This window comes from Notothenia rossii (assembly GCF_949606895.1).
Source record: "Notothenia rossii genome assembly, chromosome: 7".
Taxonomy (NCBI): Eukaryota; Metazoa; Chordata; class Actinopteri; order Perciformes; family Nototheniidae; genus Notothenia; species Notothenia rossii.
In genome coordinates this window covers 6,802,227-6,822,369 of record NC_136905.1, presented here as the reverse complement: position 1 = coordinate 6,822,369, position 20,143 = coordinate 6,802,227, and the positions used below count along the sequence as shown (strand labels likewise).

General features: G+C 42.2%; 1 protein-coding gene across 1 annotated transcript; it reads right to left on the bottom strand.

The window, feature by feature from the left end:
- Positions 1-11,056: 11,056 nt before the first annotated feature.
- On the bottom strand, positions 11,057-19,619 carry LOC307046639 (uncharacterized protein). Its single transcript, XM_079693103.1, has 6 exons — positions 19,503-19,619; positions 19,132-19,196; positions 18,076-18,361; positions 17,103-17,251; positions 16,151-16,430; positions 11,057-11,289 (listed from the first exon to the last, which is right to left on the bottom strand). Exons 2-6 carry the CDS (start codon positions 19,190-19,192, stop codon positions 11,136-11,138), a joined length of 930 nt encoding a protein of 309 aa, XP_079549229.1. The 5' UTR covers positions 19,193-19,196; positions 19,503-19,619; the 3' UTR covers positions 11,057-11,135.
- Between the last annotated feature and the right edge of the window lie 524 nt (positions 19,620-20,143).

Sequence of the window (20,143 nt, the reverse complement as noted above, 5' to 3'; positions counted from 1 at the left end):
TAAATGTAGCTATCAGAAACATCGGTTTGCATTAAAGCTAGCCGTAAACCACACTTCAGCTGCTAGTGTTAGCAAACACTAGCCAATCTGAGAACAGTCTGTTAACATGAACTGACATTTGCAAGCCTCTTATTTGGTAGCAAATGTGTGCATGATTCCATGATAAACCAGAGTTATTGCATTAGTTATGTTTTCCAGATTCTTGTCATTTATTGTACATGCTACCTCATACTTTCCATGTCAGCGCTGGCGCAGCAACATTGGTTTGCATATTCTAAGCTAGCCATAAACCCACCCACCTTTGGCTGCTACATGCCCAGTGTTAGCATACGCTAGCCAGTCAATATTTCCAAGCACAGACAGACGTCACACTTTAAATCATCCTATTCCTACCTGTTGCCTTTCAACATCCACTTATTTAGCTGTTGTCGCATCCCTTGACACGCCGTCTCCTTTTCCCTCTTTCTTTTTCTATTTTCTGCCCCCGACCGCTTTTTTGGTTTATCCATGATTTCTTTTTGACGTTAACTCACAACGAGCGCCTGCTCCTCAGTGTTCACGGCGTCCCTGCTCGTGCTCCCTCCTCTATGTCAAAATTCTATGATGGAATCTTATGAGATAGGGCGCCCTTCTCTAGCATATTACTCCTCTAAAATGTTTTAAAACCTTAAGGAAATGCAGAAACTATTTAGAAACATAAAGAAAATACCATTTTATTTTTATTTAATTTAAAAAAAATTTTTTACCATCGCTTGTTGGGCGCCCCCACTGGTGTGGCGCCCCTATGCGTCGCATATAGTGCATACCCACTTTTTGCGCCACTGCCTGTGCTGATGTATGAAAACTGTTAGACCTGGATAATAACTGGTTCTTAATGATTAATAAAGTGTTTACAACCTAATTCATAACCTAATTATAAACCATTTATTAATCCTTTATAAGGGTAGTCTTATTGTAAAGTGGTACCCAAATATTTACAGATGTAACCGGCTGTGTCTGACTCTGCGTTGTGTTGTGTAGAAAGACGACGACCCAGACGTGTAGCTTCATTCAGGATGTACATTTATTTTCACTCCTGACGAAACAGCGACAGAAAGAAAACATTTCTCCAGTCAGTACTCTCTTTAACGTGCCCCTCTCCCACAGAGATCAGTATCAAAAGGGGCATAACGTAAAAAGTAACACAACATACCTGACGAAACAGCGACAGAAAGAAAACATTTCTCCAGTCAGTACTCTCTTTAACGTGCCCCTATACAAATTAAACAACACAGAAATACATTGTGAACACCCGTGAGACACTACAACAAAAATAAGTAATAAAAAGTAACTTAAATTGCATAAAGTCGACACTAAAACACGGAAATTGCTTCTGGCTGAAGAGCCGCCTACCTCTCCCACAGAGATCAGTATCAAAAGGGGAGAACGATGCATGAACCCCGCGAAAAAAAGGGGAACAGTGTCACATACATAAGGAACGTAGGGGTACACGCTAAAATTATAGTTCCACATACTGATGTGAGTCCTACTGCGTCAGGTATTAACACAAGATGAAACAAGAATAAACACAGATTTTGTGTAATTATATAGACATATTTACATAATATATTATATACAAATGAGACATAACTGTCCCTGTTACACTCACCCCGCTAGAATTATGCAAAATTCTGGGTCGCAAAACAATCCACATATAAACACACTGGCCATTACAACAAGCAACAAAACCATATGAAACAGCAATAAGAGCTTCCTACCTAAAGGATAAGAGAATGAGGGACTCGCTTGGGCCCAGCAAGAACCCACAGTACTCTACAGACAAGGTGAGGTGCAGTTTACACCCCACACCCTGGCCAAACGATGTGGATGAGCGAAAAATAAAAAAAGGCTCAATACAGCAGTATATCACCAGAGCACAAATAATGGCTAACACGCCACATTTCACACATTAATAACAGCACGCGGCCTTATCTCAACCCTCAAGAAGGGACTCAAGTTGTGCCATGGACTCAATGAAGCGGCGCACAGGTCTAATGACTCTGCCGAATCGTGAGGTAACCTGGCCATCTACATGTGATGCTTGACGCTTATTGGCAGGGGGCCGTTGTGGCAGAGGAGCTGGGAAAGCCATTGGGGTCTCTACAGCAGTTGCAGGGTCACTAGAAACGGGGGTGACCAACACAGAAGGAGGTGGTGGGTGGTCTGGATGAACAGAGTCATCAAAAGGGGACTGCTCAAGGACCCATGAGGCGGTGCGGCCATCCTCCCCGTCAACATCCGAGAGGGAACCAGCTAGGGATGGCCCAGCTGTTGCAGCTGCTGTGTCTAACTCGGACACCTCTGTCCCATGCCAATCAGATGCCGGAGCGGTATCGGTCATGCTAGGGGTAGGTGCGGGCACAGGAGCATCATCTTCACCATCCGAGGCCTCCTCCAGCGGAAGGAAGTTGACTTGCAGCAGCAGGTTTCGGTGAACAACACGCTCATGTCCCTCTGGATCCCTGATCCGGTAGATATGGAGGGCTGGTTTTGAGGCCACCACAGTGTGCACAACAGGCATCCACTTGTCAGAAAGCTTGCATTTTCCCTTGGCGCCTTTGTTCGCCAGCAGCACCTGGTCACCGACAGACAGAGGTTGGCCCCTGACCCGTTTGTTATACTGGTCACTCTGATGTCTCTGCTCCGCTGTGCAGTTTTTCTGGGCCAGTGCCATGGCACAGTGCAGGTCTTCCAAGAGGGATTTCACGTAGGCATTGTAGTCACACACAGTCACATCATGAAGTACATTCCTGAACAGAAGGTCCACTGGCAGCCTTGGGATTCTCCCGAACATCAAATAGAAGGGCGCGAACCCAGTGGTCTCATGGACAGTGCAATTGTACACGAAAGTCATTGTCTGTATTATCTGCGGCCACTTCTGTTTGGAGCGAAGTGGTAGAGACCTCAACATGTTGCCCAGGGTGCGGTTGAACCTCTCTGTGCCGCCGTTCCCCATAGGGTGGTAAGGTGTGGTGTGGGACTTGTCAACCCCTGACAACTGCAAGAGCTCAGCAATCAGCTCACTTTCAAAGTTTGCTCCCTGGTCAGAATGAAGGCGCTGAGGGAAGCCATAAACACAGAAAAAGTTGTCCCACAGCTTCTTGGCTACTCTCTTAGCTGTCTGATCCTGGCAGGGGAAAGCATGTGCCAACTTTGTATAGTGATCGGTGATCACAAGAACATCCACAGACTTGTTGTGACGGTCTTCAGCTGACCAGAAGTCGATGCACACAAGCTCCAGAGGGGCAGAGGTCTTAATGCTCTCCAGTGGGGCTCTTGCGGAAGGTTCAGGAGTCTTGCTGAGAACACATCTGTGGCAGTGCTTCACATGATTGCGGACATCCTTCTCCATGTCGTACCAGAAGAAACGCTGGCGGGCCAGAGACAGTGTGCGGGGCTGACCTTGATGGCCAGCATGGTCGTGAACACCAGATAATGCATCTGCCTTTAGCGACTCCGGCACCACGAACTGGGACCTCTTCTGTCTAGTCAAGGGATCTTTCGTGACCCTGTAGAGGACGCCATTCAGAAGAGTCAGTTTATCCCACTGCTTCAAGACTCTCAGAGTCGGCTGACTCTCATTGTAGCGTTCCCGTCTGGAAGGCCTGCGCTTCCTGTCGACATAGAGAGCGACCCTGGAAATTACTGGGTCCTGTTGCTGGTGTGACTGCAGCTCAGAAAGAGATAGGGAATGCAACGTGTCCTGGCCAGGTGGTTCAAAGGTGGTGAGGTGATCAACCAGGGAGGCTGCACGCTGCCTAGGAGCAGAGTCCCACTCGTCCAAGGAGGAAAGAAGAGAAGAGACCTCATCCTCAGACATTGAACCTTCAATGGCGTCAGAGTGAGATGGACCCTCCAGTGACTGTGGTTGGCAGGTGAGGCGGAAGGCATCTTGCACAGACCCATCACTGACGTCACAGACCTGGTCCAGTAGCTCCAAGTAGGGTTCACGCAGCAACCGTTCCCTCAAAGGTTTCACGAAAGGGTCTCTGCTGAGGGCATCCGCCACCACGTTCAACCTGCCGGGAATATGTTTGATTTCGAAGGAATACGGAGCCAACTTAGCAACCCACCGCTGCTCACAGGCGTCAAGTTTCGGCTTGGTCATGACATATGTGAGAGGATTGTTATCTGACCAGACGGTGAATCTGTGACCCTTGAGCCAGTGGCTAAACTTCTCACAAACCGCCCACTTTAGAGCCAAGAACTCCAGTCTGTGTGCAGGATAATTGAGCTGGCTGCGACTGAGAGTTTTGCTTGCAAAGGCGATGGGTCTTGCCTTCTCCTCACCAGCAGAAATTTGGGACAGTACAGCACCCAGACCATCAAGGGAAGCATCGGTGGAGAGGATGAAAGGCCTATCAAAGTCTGGGTGTGCCAGCACCACGCTGTTGAGGAGTGCGTGTCTCAGATCATCAAATGCCTTCTCACAGGCAGGGGTCCAATCCTGAGGAGTCAGTTCTCGAAAGGTGCCAGCTCTTCTCCGACCGAAAGAGCCCTTGGCTTTCCTCTTCTGCCCTGCAGTTAAGGCGTAGAGTGGCTTTGCGATGGAAGAACAGCCAGGAATGAAGTGTTGATAATACAGCACCATCCCGAGGAAAGACCTGACCTTCCGCTGAGATGGGGTGCAACCGTCGTCGTTCATGAGATCCTCCTTCCCGAAAGCTGAGATGACCCTCACCTTCTCTTGGTCGACTGAGACGCCACTGCTGTCTATCACGTGACCCAGAAACCCCACAGTCCTGCGAAGGAAGTAGCACTTCTTCTGAGACAGCTTCAGGTTGTTGGCTCTGAGCCGCGAGAAGACAGTCTCCAGCCGTTTCAGGGCTTCCTCCTCGGATGGAGCAAAGACAAGCAGGTCGTCCAAATAACAGAGGAGGCTGGAGAAGTTCAAATCACCAAACACACTCATCATCATCCGCATAAAGGACGCGGGACTGTTGCAAAGACCTTGGGGAAGTCTGTTGTACTCATACAGGCCTAAGGGTGTTGTGAATGCCGAGTACTTCCTGTCAGACTCATGGAGGGGGATGTTGTAGAACCCCGATGTGAGATCCATGGTGCTGAAAAAGGCGTTTCCACCAAGGGCAGCAAGACAGTCGGCCTGGTGAGGCAGCGGGTGGGCGTCCTTGACGGTCTTGGCATTAAGCCAGCGAAAGTCAGTGCAGATCCTTAACTCTCCTGACTTCTTCCAGACAAGGACCAGCGGCGATGCATACTCACTGACTGATTTACTGATGATGCCTTTCAACTCCATCTCAGACAGCACCTCTCTCAGTTTGTGATAGTGTGCTGGAGGGACACGGCGATAGGGTAGCCTGAAGGGGTGATCATCAGTGAGATGAATCCGGTGGACGAACTCTTTCGCTTCCCCACAGTCCAGCTTGTCTTTGGAGAAGACATCCTGGTAAGTGAGCAACAGTTCAGAGAGTCTCTTTTTCCATTCATCTGACACCGCACAGCCTTCGAGGTCGATGTCTGCCAATCCACAGTCTTTAAGCTGCTGAGTGTGGGTAGAGCTGGCATCTGAGTTGGGAGGAGGGTCAGCTGCCTGACTGGTCTGTGGCCTATTCACACCCTGAGAGAGGGGAAGGTCTTCCATCGCGACACAAGTAAACACATCGGCCACTTTAGCATTGCGGCGTAGTGTCACGGGACTCTTGGTTGGGTTAAGGACCTTCATAGGGACCCAACGATCTCCCCACATGGGTGCCACAACCCGTCCCACAATAATGTCTTTGGGGGCTGAACGGGAGGAGGTGGGCTCCACAATGACAGTGCTCCCAGGGGACACAGGAACACTGCCAGGTAGCTTTCCCCACACCAGATACTCCTTCTGTGGTGCTAGAGTGATAGCTTGCCGTAGCTTGACCGTGCCAACCTTGTCAGGCAGTTCAGGACCAGACCAACGAGTGATGCAGCTGAGCAACTGAAGAAACTGCTCACAGTCGGGGTCTGAGGTGTTGGACTGGATGAGCTCCCAGTACTTCTCATCAGACTTCATCCTCTGTAATATGGGCCTGATGACGTTGCTACCAATAATGAGTTCGTCTCTCTGCCCTGGGACAAGGAAAGTTGGCACAATGAATTTAGAACCGTAAACCTCAATCTCCAGGTCATAGATACATCTGGGTTGTGTCATAAGGCCACCACAGCCAACTAGGACCACCTTCTCTGGCACAGGCTGAGGACAAGGGAGGACACCAGCAGCTCTAAGATTGGACTCTGCCTCTTCGCTGAGTGTGCATGACATGCTCCCTGAATCAAGCATCCCCCTTAAAGTTGACTGACCCCCTACTAACACTGGGGTATAAAACAAGTCATTGGCTCCTTCAACTCTATGTGAACCCACAGCAATCACAGTTTTGTCATCAGGAAGATTACTACAGCAGTTCACATATGTTGATCTTAAGTCATTTTCCTCACTGAGGGTGTCACTAGTGCCGCCCATGCTATCCCTCTCACTGCACGGGCGGGCTAGTTTAAACCAGCATTGGAGGGAGAAGGTGGCATGGCTGAGGAAGGAGAGGCCTGTGGGCACTGATTTCTTATGTGACCAGGACTGAAGCAGTTAAGGCATAATCTGTAAAGCCTGCAGTGTGCATGGGTTGAATGGTCCCTGGAGCCACAAACCTTGCATGGAAAGGACTCAGATGCCTGCTGGTAACGGGGTCGACCATTCTGACGGTGGACTTGTTGGTGGTTGCCTGGCTGACCATTCTGACGGTGGGCTTGTTGGTGGTTACCTGGCTGATGGTAGTCTGGCCTTTGACTGGTTGTAAGGGAAGCGTTGCACATAGCCAGAACTCTGTCAAACATTGCAACTACCTGTTGAACACCAGCGTCGGTAGTAGGTGGGTTGACGGTGGTAGGGGCTGGGTCAGAGACAGCAGAGAGAGGCAGGGATAAGGGGGACACTTGGGGACTCACCCTAGCATGGTCTGGCTGAGGCTGACTGTAAGCAAGGGCAGTGGCCGGTAGAGAGTTGGGAGGGGGATCTGGTTGGTGCGCTAATGAGGCCTGAGACATCCCCAGATTGACAGGGCGGAAAGAATCAGTCACAGGGCTCTGACTATAAACTGACAGACCCACCACATTATGAGACTGCGCTGCTGTTTTTCTCACATTTCTCATATGGGCGTCCAGACGCTCCTGAACCTCAGCCGTGGTCCACCGCTCAGGTGCCTTCAGTTGGAATGATATGGCGAGACTGGGGTCAGGACAGTGATTAATGAACATCAAGACCACTTCTGCACTGGGGTCATCTACACATTTACCTCGCCTCCGGAGGCACTCGTCCGCAGCATCTATTGACTTGTTAAGGCGTATCCAATAGTCCATAGCACTTTCACCAGCACGTGGAACAGTGCCGTAAAAATCTTTCATGGGCAAGTTAGAGTATGACAGCTCACTAAAGTTACCCTTTAATATGTCAAACACAGCTGTGGGCAGGTCGGTCGCACTCAAGTCAGGTCGGCTGCGGATTGACACTTTCACCACATCCCTGGCTTTACCTGTTAGTCTTGACATAATCAGATCAAACCTTTCTACGTGAGTGTCACATTTCACTCTATTCAGGTAACATCTCATCATGTCCTCCCATTCATGAATAGAAAATACATCAGCACGATCACCCCTGAAGTAAGGCGGAGCCTTGGTGTCTGACTGCACCACAACCTTCAATTGAGACAAATCAGCCTGGTGGGACGGGTGTGGATTGGTGGGAGACTGAGGCTGGGCAGCACTGGGCTGGTGCATGGTGCTTGATATGTTCTCACCTATCTGTTTAGCCAAACTTGTTATCATTTCCCCAAAAGCTTCAACAGATACTACTTGTGTAAGTTTACGGTCTGGCTGCATAATAGGTGTGGAGCTTGCAGCAGGTGTTAATGTCGGGTTGAAATCACTAGCGAACCCAAATCTTTCACTACCTTTAAGTCGCTGGCCCCTCCCCAACCCAAATGTGACATCATGCCCACTAACATCCATATTCTTAATGACAACAACAAAAAAATCCCACAAAGCAATCAAAACACAGTTTAAAGCCACCCACAAGAGATAAAACACTAAAATAAAATAAAATGATAAAACACAGATAGACAGATATACTCAGTGATAAGTGTCCTCTCAGACTCAGTGCATCTCTCAATTTGAATATGTACACTGTCCCTTTAACGCACCTGCGGTCGCAGCAAGAGAGGGGGAAAAAAAAAAAAAGAGGAAAAAAAAAACACACACTCCAGTCTTTCCTTCTTCCCGCCGGTGGGCAGCAGCTTTACCCCGGGGACCAGACGGCGCTGGTCGCGGATACAACGGGTCGTCACGGCACCAAGTGTAACCGGCTGTGTCTGACTCTGCGTTGTGTTGTGTAGAAAGACGACGACCCAGACGTGTAGCTTCATTCAGGATGTACATTTATTTTCACTCCTGACGAAACAGCGACAGAAAGAAAACATTTCTCCAGTCAGTACTCTCTTTAACGTGCCCCTCTCCCACAGAGATCAGTATCAAAAGGGGCATAACGTAAAAAGTAACACAACATACCTGACGAAACAGCGACAGAAAGAAAACATTTCTCCAGTCAGTACTCTCTTTAACGTGCCCCTATACAAATTAAACAACACAGAAATACATTGTGAACACCCGTGAGACACTACAACAAAAATAAGTAATAAAAAGTAACTTAAATTGCATAAAGTCGACACTAAAACACGGAAATTGCTTCTGGCTGAAGAGCCGCCTACCTCTCCCACAGAGATCAGTATCAAAAGGGGAGAACGATGCATGAACCCCGCGAAAAAAAGGGGAACAGTGTCACATACATAAGGAACGTAGGGGTACACGCTAAAATTATAGTTCCACATACTGATGTGAGTCCTACTGCGTCAGGTATTAACACAAGATGAAACAAGAATAAACACAGATTTTGTGTAATTATATAGACATATTTACATAATATATTATATACAAATGAGACATAACTGTCCCTGTTACACAGACACATATGCATATGCAAACCTACATATTTATATTATTGCATATTGCATTCTACATCAACATTTTTTTTGTCTGTCTGTCTGTCTGTCTGTCTGTCTGTCTGTCTGTCTGTCTGTCTGTCTGTCTGCCAGCATCCAGGCAGGTGAAACTATTGAGTTGAGTAAGCCATGGAAAATACTTATTTCTAATTGGCTGACGGGTGTACGTTCAAATGGTATCTCTAGTGAATAGCCAATCAAATTAATTTCATTTTTGTTTATCGAGTTAAGCAGCAGGTGGCGCAAATTCTCAATTTTGAAAAATAAACATTAAACCATTGCAGAAGAGATGATGAAGCAATTCAAAGAGCACCAGTTGAAGTTTAAACAGTGAAAAACAACGCGTGAAGGTCACATGAGATCTATGTGGAGCACTGAGGTGAATTATTTTATTTTCTATCATTTAATCATCTCATCGGCGTAGCAGAAGCTTCAGTGGACATTTGAAGTCACATGCTTTAAAATTAGTGTGGACTGTACCGACTGAAACTGACGGCAAGGTTAATTATTGTGGAAGGATGGACCCCATCCTGCAAAAAAAAAGGTGGCGCAGAGAGGGAAAGGGAGAAAAGAAAGAAGCGAGGAGGAGGCACCGAAATGTGCAAAAATCACTGATTTATTCAGAACCCCCGTAAGGTATAGAATGACGAAGCAGAACAATAATAAAACATATATGGTAAAATATAATATAACAGTATTTACATTGCATTTGATCTGGGATTAAACTCTGGATTGTATTTTGCACTAAAGAGGAAATATTATGCAAATGTTCAGGTTAATTGTTCTATCTCCTCTAATGTGGCACAACAACCTATATATCACACTACAGAAGAGGGGAACCCCCTACAACAGTGCTTCTCAAAGTGTGGTCCGCGGACCACTGGTGGTCCGTGAGCGCCCCCTAGTGGTCCGTGAGTGTATTGGTAACATTTCACATTTTAAATAAATTCATTTAAGTTTTCCGCACTCTCGCGGGAATATCTCCGCAATGGAGCGAGCTTAAGTTTCACTTTCGATTGCATGATATAGCCCAGCGCAACACCTTCGTCACCTGTTTGTACCATTTTCAGGCGATTTGTAATCTGCTCTAGAAAAACGATGTGTTTTGGGATATTTGCGGAGTTAGGTGGTCCGCGAGTGTTTTTTTATTGGTTTGAAAAAGTTTGAGAAACACTGCCCCACAAGCATAATAGGGCCTCTTTAACTGGTGCTGGAAAGACTGTTTCTGTATGGTTAAATCATGGCACCCTGTGTTCTGTATTTGATGGTAACCACTCATGTGTGCATTTTAAGACATGGTTATGCATATATATTATATCTAATCATTTAAAATATCTAAATTGACTTGAATTTCAGGACAATTAATGTGTAATTCTCATGAACTTCTTCTTCCTTTCTCTTCGCTCAGGCCCGGGTGCAGCATGCCAGAGATCTGGGACATTGAGGATTCCCAAAACGTTGGTAAAGTTCCCCTTTGCATCAGTTAGTAGGTTTTGTAAAAGTCAACTCAACCTATTTGTAGCAGTAGATTTCATGTAAATGGTAGCAGTCGTTGGTTCCTTCTTCTTGGCACATTAATGACCATTCAATATTGAATGAAATAGGTTTTATTGCTTTCTTCCCGAGATTTACTAATCTCTTAGGACACTTAGGTATCCCTCTCCCAGCTATGGGATAGACAGCTAGCGGTCAGACAACTGTTCAAGATACCCCTCTTACAGACATGATGGGGATTGATCTTCTGATCTAACTTTGGGTAAGAAAGCTTTCAGATGTCTTTTATAATATTTGTCTATTTTGTCTGTATTTAAAAAAATAAAACACTTGCCTTCAGAACCTGCTTTCACTGGTCTTAAATTCCCAAAAGGTGGAGATTGCAGCAAAAGTCTGCCTTGACTTTTGCTTTTACACAGGAAAAGCAAAAGTCAAGGCAGACTTTTGTTGCAATTCTCCACCAGTAAATCTTGACGTCAAGCAAACAATGACATTTAAGATGCACATTTTATTTTTGATGCTTTGTGTACACATTACAGCGTCTTTGCAAATCCATTACATTGAATGCTAATCCAGTGCAGAGCCATACACCTCCACCTCACAGAGGGTCTGGTACTCGTTTCTTCCAGGGACACCTATGTAAACATAGCGGCCATCCATCCCGTCGGCAACCTCGAACACAGCAGTTTGACCTGCCGGGATGCTGGTGATTAAAGCAAACCTGTAGAAGAAGCAGAAATCACTACATTAACCTCAGGAAGGGTTTATTGAAGTAACAGGCTTTTCATTTTAAGTTCAACATGCACTCAAAGCGTCATCAGGTTTCTACGCTTTACTTTGTTAGAATGTTGGTTGCAGATATTTTAATTATTGATTAATTGATTTTATTTCGAACAAGTAAAATGACAAAAACAAAACAAATGTTGCAGTGCATAGTCATGTAAAACAAATCAAAACATAGAAATGACAAAACAAAAAATGACATTTACAACAACAACAACAACAGCATTATCAACATAAACAGTGCCACATCTAATGTTCGAAAAGGAGTGAGAAGAAGTATAACTTATTTAATCCCACCCCCTTGTCCCTAAATGATTTATTTATAATTTGTAATCTGCAATAATTATCATTTGTATGCATTATTATTGATATTATTAGTATTATTAATCAGCTTTATCTGTTGATTGACATATATACATACAGTATACACATGTAAATACACATACATACACTGATATACATATATGCACACATACATATACACACCTACATTCTCACACATATACACATGCACATAGTCAAACACCTTCCCCATTCCTGTATCTCGAGAAAATAATTTCTCTGTATTTCCTCTTGAACTGGTTAATGTCTGAACATCGCTTTAGCTCCACATTCACACTGTTCCATAGTCTCACTCCACAGGCTGAGATACAAAAAGTTCTTCTGGTTGTACGGACCCTATGAATTTCGAATTGAAATTGTCTCCTTGAACTATATCACCCCACTCGTTGAGTGAATACTTTTTGGATTTTTCCTGGTAAAACGTTATGATTAGCCTTAAACATGATTTGTGCCGTTTGGAATTCTACCAGGTCTGTGAATTTTAACAATTTTGAATGCAGGAATAATTTGTTAGTGTGATCAAGGTATTTCACATTGTGAATGATTCGTATGGCTTTTTTTTGTAGAATAGATACTGCATTTATAGAACTTTTGTAGTTATTGCCCCAGATTTCAGCACAGTAAGTCCGATATGGTAAGACTAGTGAACAGTAGAGAATGCGAAGTGATTTCTGATCAAGAACTTGTTTTACTTTGTTTAGTATGGAAATACTTCTTGACAGCTTTGATTGTACATGTTTTATGTGTAATTTCCAACTTATTGTCTCATCTATTATTACCCCATGAAAATTGTATTTCATGGACTCTTTCAATTTCAACCCCATCTATTTTTATTTGCATTTGTGTTTTTGTTCTATGTTTACCAAACAGCATTAACTTTGTTTTACTCAAGTTTAATGATAGTTTATTTTTGTCAAACTATGTTTTTAATTTGTGCATTTCATTTTCTATGTTCTCCACTAGCTGTTCTACATTCTCCCCAGAACAGAATATATTTGTATCATCAGCAAACAAAACTAGCCTCAGTACATTGGATACTCTACAGATGTCATTGATGTACAGTATAAACAATTTAGGACCCAACACTGACCCCTGGGGGACACCACAAGCAATATCCAAACATGAAGAACAGTCATTTCCCATCTTTACATACTGCTGTCTATTACTTAAATAGCTTTGAATCCAGTCTAAAACTATAGCCCTGATACCATACCTTTCTAATTTATATACTAGGATGTCATGGTTGATTGTATCAAAAGCTTTTTTTTTAAATCCCTACTGCATATTTGTTTTGTTCAAGGGCATCTGTGATATCCTCAATTGATTCCATAATTGCCAGTGTTGTTGATCCGTTTGATCTGAATCTTTATTGACTGTCCGTGATTAATTTTTGCTTTTCTATGAATGCGTCCAGTCTGTTGTTAAATACTTTTTCTAGTATATTTGAGAATCGGGGAAGTAAAGAGATAGGTCTGTAGTTCGTGAAGTGATGCTTGTTCCCAGTTTTGTATACAGGTATGACTTTGGCTTTTTTTAATTTTGTTTGGACAAGTACCAGTTTGGAATGACAGGTTACAGATGTACGTTAATGGTTTAGAAATCCCCCCAATGACCATTTTTACTAATGTCATATCAATGTCATTATAATCAGTAGACTTTTTATTTTTACATTTTTGAACAATATTTAATATCTGTCTTTCATCAACTGGTTTAATGAACATTGAGCAGGGATTTCTCTCAAAAACATTGTCTTGATGTTCCCCAGTTGTCCCTGGATCAGGGATTTTTCACGCCAAATCGGGTCCAACATTCACAAAGAATTGATTGAAGTTGTTACCTACTTTATTTACGTTATACTTTTCGTTATAGTTATCAGTAAAATAATCAGGATATCCTTTCTGTTTAGACTTATTTCTTACAATACTGTTAAGTATATCCCATATATTACTTTAATATTGCTTTTGTTTTGATCTATTAATTCCTTATAATAGTCTTTCTTGCTTGTTCTTATAATATTATAATATATAATAATATAAGTCAACTTATTTTTATATTTTTTATATTTATCCTCTGCACTTTGAGTTCTTTGTTTAATGAAGTCCCTATAGAGTGTTTTTCTTTTTGGATGCATTTTGTAATCCCTTTGTCGTCCCCTCTGCTCTATTCTTTAATTGGGCAGTTTTTGTCATATAATGACCTAAATATCCTTAGAAAGGTTTCATAAGCAGTATCAATGTCTCTTTCTTGGTAGTGTGTCCCAATTCTGTTCCAGCGATTCATTTTTCAGTGCGTTGATGGATTCCTCTGATCGCATCAGTCTGTATCCTTTTTCTTTGTCTGGCTTATTTTTCCTGTAGTTGCTATCATAGACTGTGAACACTGGCAAGTGATCACTGATATCATGGATTAATAAGCCACTTACTGTTTGGTTTTCAATGTCATTGTTAAATATATTATAAATTAGGGTGGCACAATGGGATGTCACTCTACTGGGTCTAGTTATTTTCGGAAATAGGCTCAATACAATACATTGTATTGATACATTCATCAGTAGTTTTGTGCTTGTTAGGATTAAGCAGGTTAATATTAAAATCTCCACATATTAAGATAGCTTTGTTATTTATTTTAGCAAACATGCAGTCTGTGAAAGTGTCAATGCTTGACCCTGGCGTCCTATATATACAGCTAATTATTACATTTTTATTTTTTTCCTTGTAGATTTCAATTGTTATACTTTCTAATAGGTTGTCAACCACAGTTGTCATACTGTCCACCACACTAACGTGCAGAGTTGTATCCACATAGATGGCAACTCCTCCTCCTCCCTTATTTGATCTATTTTTGTATCTGAGCTCATATCCATCCAGCTCAAAGTCTATGTCCTTTTCGTTGTTGATCCATGTTTCAGAAATAGCAATTATGTTGAATAGATTAGTAAATGTATGTAAATATTCTCTGATGTTGTTAAAGTTTGCATACAGGCTTCTGCTATTAAAATGGATGATTGATAATTTGCCATTTGATTCGATGTTCTGGTTGTATTGTTCATCAGTGTAGTAGTCGCAGATGTTGTTGTCGACGAAAAAGTTATTGTCCGGATCAGTTTCATGTTCCAAGTCATGTAACTTGTGTTCAGTGTACTCGAATGTTTTTAGTTCCAATTGATCATTATCCTTTATCCTCTGAGTTATGTCACTATTGACTTCAGATGTATATGAGCAGGTGTCGTCAGTGTGCGCCATGGCTTTGTGTGTGTGTTACCTCACAGTCCGGCGTATGATGATGATCACTGATACCTGTCCAAATCCATGACGTTCCTGATGACCAGCACTTTTGCTTCCTCTGGTGTTCCATTTAGTTTAATATATATTTTACTGTTTGAAGTCCAAGTGTTTTGAATTTTTCTCTGTTTCTTTAGGTAGCGCGCTTTTCTGGCTATGTCAGCGTTGCGCTTAGTTAAATTATCATTCATAGAGACATCTGATCCTTTCAGCTTTCTTCCCTGTTTTAGCAGACTGGTCTTGTGTTTTCTGTTCACAAACTTCAGCATGATAGCCGGATTGTCGCTGTCCTTCCGCCTGGGTAGCGGGTGACATGCCTCGATGTTATTGCAATCCAGTTGTATCCCCTTGGACTGTCGGAAAGCAGCCACATGTTGCTCCGTGGAGCTAGCATCCAGTTCCCCGGGCTCCCCCCCGGCGTCAGCGCCCACAGCCCGGGCATACGATCAGGGCTTTACTTTGAGCCCAGTGATGATCACGTTGTTTCTCCGGGTGTACTGCTCCAAGTCCTCCACCCTGTTTTCGAGGTATTCCAGTCGCTTGTCTTTTTCCGCGTTCTGAATCCGTACTATTTTCACCTCCTCAACCAGGTCCAAGATGCCCTTCTGTTGTAGCCTGACAGCAGAGATTTCTCCGGCTAGAAAGTCGAGTGACTTTTTGATCTCGTCGACCTCCTCAGCCGACTGGGTCTTGAGTTTTCCCATGAGTTTTAGTTGTTTGTTTTTCTGTGATTTTTTTGTTTATGTACTTCTACCAACAGTAAGTCGACACCTCTTTAGCTTTGCGGCTAACAAACCGAAGCGCTTCCCACGCCAAACTAAATTAGGGCTCAATAATGAACAATATTTATATTTCAGTAATGTTTAAATACATTTTTTCAAATCATGTCACAGAATCACAATGGACAACCCTTGATCAGGCCTTTAATTTGGCGACCTTGGTATTTGTCCATTTCTGTGATCAGATCAGAACACATTGCAGGAATCATTCATACATGAAGGGTATTCCCGCTCCAATCCTATTTCTTGGCAATGTAAGGATTTTTAATCCAAAATGTATCACCAGGTAAACTTGAGAGAGAAAAACTGAATAATTGTTCCTCAAACGTGTTCCAACAAAATACCAATTTAGTGACTTTTTAATATTAGTATTGTAATAGGACAGGCTTTAAGTTACCTGGGATTGTCAGCACCATTGTTTACAAGAGAATCTCCAATGCGGATTTCGGCTCCATTGAGTCGTTCGGGGACTTCATCTCGGTTGGTTATCTTTACAGAAAACACTTTGTGTGTTTTGGGCAGAGCCAGCCTCCACCAGGGGATCAAATCATTTTTTGTGTGAGTGCAGGAACCCTGACCCCAGTTGGAGTGCCGATTCCCATCAATGGCCTTATGTGGATCGCCATTCTCAAACACTGATGACTGTGCGGCTTTTCCTTGAATGGCCAGGTTCTCTTCTGCAACAAAAAAACAAAACAAAGATTTAGGTTAAATCAATAACATGTATGACTCCTGATGCAGATTGTTTTTTATTATTCTGTTTCACCATGACTCTCAAAAGATTGGATTTAATTTACCGTCAGGATGAAGGACATAAAAGGGATAACCCCACCATATATAAAAAAATAACTACCATATATTATTTATTATTGGAAAAGAGGAATTAAAGTAATATTATACTGTAATCTATAATATATTGAGTCTATAGTTACAGTTATATATAACTACAACTGCACTAAGTTTAGCTAAATGTCAGTTTTGGCAAATTAAACTTTAAATAAAATAAGAGCTGTTTTAGTAATCATAAGTGACATGAGAGGCTGGTACATCCTTTCTCTTTTTCCTATCAATGGGACCATATTTTACAACTTGAACATCATGCTGGATTGAAGAAGACTTGAAACAAACAATTGAGATCATAAACTAATAGTTACACTCTTTCCAGCGGTAATAAATCAAGTGAGTTGCAGGAAAAATGTTCATAGACTTCTACACAATCAGACCTTTAGAAAGAATGCAGGTTTAAGGCACTTCTGCATTGAGTTCACTTTTCAGCCACTTGGCTGATATGACAGTTCCTTGTTTGGATGGAAATCATACATTATTTATGTTAGATCCCAAACCCTCACCAGTTGGGGCATGGTACCCGTAGACTTCCACCTCACAGAGGGCAAGGATCTTTCCTTCACCCGGTATACGCACAGTCACATAGCGTCCCTCCACACGATCAGTGAAAGTCAGAGTGTACAATCCCTCTACTGTAGAAATTGTACCAGCTCTAAAAGAAAGAGAACAAAAGTGAGAAAGAAAGAAGAACATGAATGACATGTTATACCCCTAAGGCTTCAGCAGTTAGATAAAAGGTAACTGGTGATTTCATCATAGACTTCTATACAATCTGACTCCTTTTTGCAATCAGGGGGGCACCCACTGTGAGATATTAAAGACGATGCAAGTTTAACGCACTTCAGCATTGCCTATATTTCTGATAAGCAATGCAAATAAGTAAAATGACATGGTTGAAACATTTAGGAACAGTTTCTATGAGAATCTACTGGCAGAGGTGGGTAGTACATTTACAGTTCAGAGGTACTTGTACTTAACTTGAGTATTTCCATTTAATTCTACTTTCTCCTCCTATTCCTCTACGTTTAAATACGGAAATAATGTCATTTTATTCCAGTTCATTCATTAAACAGCTTTAGCTACTTTTAACTAAATGTATCTCTAACAATTAAACTAGGGGACAAACTCTTTAAGTCACAAAACAGTCAAATCATATAAATACAATTCAACTTGTAAAATGCTTCTTAAAGCATGAATATATCTAGAAATGTCACATACATATGTACATTTAATCATTAAGTACATTTTGCTGATAATACTTTTGTACTTTTCCTTAAGAAACATTTTGAATGCAGGACTTTTCCTATAATGAAATATTTAGAAACTCGGGTATCTGTACTTGTACTCGAGTAAAGCATCTTAATACACCTCTGTCTACTGGTGGTGAGCAGTTAACAGGGGAGAGGAGAAAATAAACAAAATGCTCAGACAGTTACACAAAACAAATGAATCAAATGTGTGCAGGAAATGTCTTACACTGGGTTTGATGCACCATTGTTGTCTAAAGAGTTGCCGATGTGGACCTGTGCCCCGTCAAGCCTTCCTGAACAGCAGTCTAGTCTGTTGGAGATGATGACGGAGGTGACGACGTAGGGCTCCAGCAGGTCCACTCTCCACCAGGGGTTGCTTTCTTTATCAGTGTGGCTGCACGATCCAGAATAGAACTTATTGTCACGGTTTCCATCAATAGCGCTGCTGGCAAATCCAAATACGTGCTCATAACTGGTTGACTGGGTCGCTTTTCCACGCAACGCCACGTTTTCTAGAGAGAAGACAGAGGTATGTCAGTGTTTCAATAGATAACTTTGAGATGGTCCTGAGGACTCACGACACTCCAAAGAAAACAGCATATCAGAAACATTCCAGTCATAGAAAGGCTGCAAGTTGTTGGGAGAGTTCATCGGTCATGGAGTTAATTATTGCTTATTAGCTTGATATATGACCTGTGTTTGAATACTGAACATTATTATTATGTTATTTTCCAAATAGTGCATTTATGTCTTTGTCTTTGTGTAATGTGAGTTTGGTTGTACTGTGTGCATTTGCAGTGGTGTTGCTAAATAGTTTATATGTGTTTAGTGTCTATTCAGTCATTTGCACATGTTTGCTTACATTGCAATGCCTTGAGCAACAGTATAATCGATACGAATCGGCCTAAAAACTTTCTACGCAATACAAAAATCCTGCAGGAAGTTTTTGCAGAGAAGTCAGCAAAAAGAGGAAGTGGTGTGCTGATTCAGTTCGAGTACAAAACGACATTTGGAGAAATCAGAGTAGTTATTAAGGCTGCAAAACATAAAGTGTATATATTTAATGTGAGCAGATTACAATCTTCTTATTTAGAATCCAACTGAGTTTATTTCTTTTTAAACATCATCATAAAATTGTCCTAAAGCTTTAGTTAATATTTAACTTGCTAATGAAACTTTTTTATCTTTATCTTATTAAGCTTTTGCAACAACTGCAGGGATTTTGGAGCAAAAACCTCCAGATAATTCAATTTGAATCTTGACCCTCTCGGATCATACTTACGATAAGTGGAGACTGAGCACGTCTCCAGGAGCAGCAGCAGAAGGACAACACAGAGTTTCATCTTTCTGGTAGAGCAAGAGGATATCGTTAACAGAATATCATTTAACAAATGACCATATTTTAAATTTGTCTTACTGTTAGAAAGGCAGGATCAGTGACTGTCACGGTAAAGTTCAATGAGTTAGAGTTCAACATTAAGATAAGATCTTTATTTATCCATAGGGATTTTGTTGCGCTTCAGTTGCAGTCCAAAGTAGGACAAATGCAAATGAGGATCCTTACGCTGCAGAGGGTTCCTATTTACACGCTATGTAACATATTTTATAATCCATGCTCAGGCTTTGAGACAAAGACAAAATAAAAAGTGTTACCTGGAGACCCCGACAGTCTGTTGGTTCAATAGAACAGAAAGAAAAGTCTCCAAGCCCCAAACAAAGAGATTATGTTACTCTTTATATGCAACCTGGCCAAACCTTATCCAACCAATCATCAGAAATCAGATCATATTCAACACCAACCAATCTTATTGGGTTTACTCCCATGCACATGTATTTCAGTTCCCTTTTCTTGTGGATTTGATTATAGGAGTCATCCAAGTTAATGCCAGGAAGTATGCTAAAGATCACTCAATACACACCAATGTATTACCAATAATATCGGTTTAATATTATGTAAAGTAACTTTGATAATAATGAATTAAAACAACTCATGTAGGTGGAATGTAGGTTATTACATTTAAGTACATTTTAAAGATACTATAATTAGTATTCCCAATATAATCTGCTTTATACTTCTACTGCACTACAGCGGCAGGAAGGGAAAATAGTGTCCTAATACTTTCAAACTAAAACTAACTTTAGTAGATATTTTAAAACAGGGAAAACAATCATTTTATAAACATTTTATGAAAAAACCCTTTATATATACAGCCTATGTGTGAAACCCGTGCCTATTGCCAAGCACTGATGTTATATCTTTATATTTAAGGCCACGCTCAAAGTCAAATCGATGA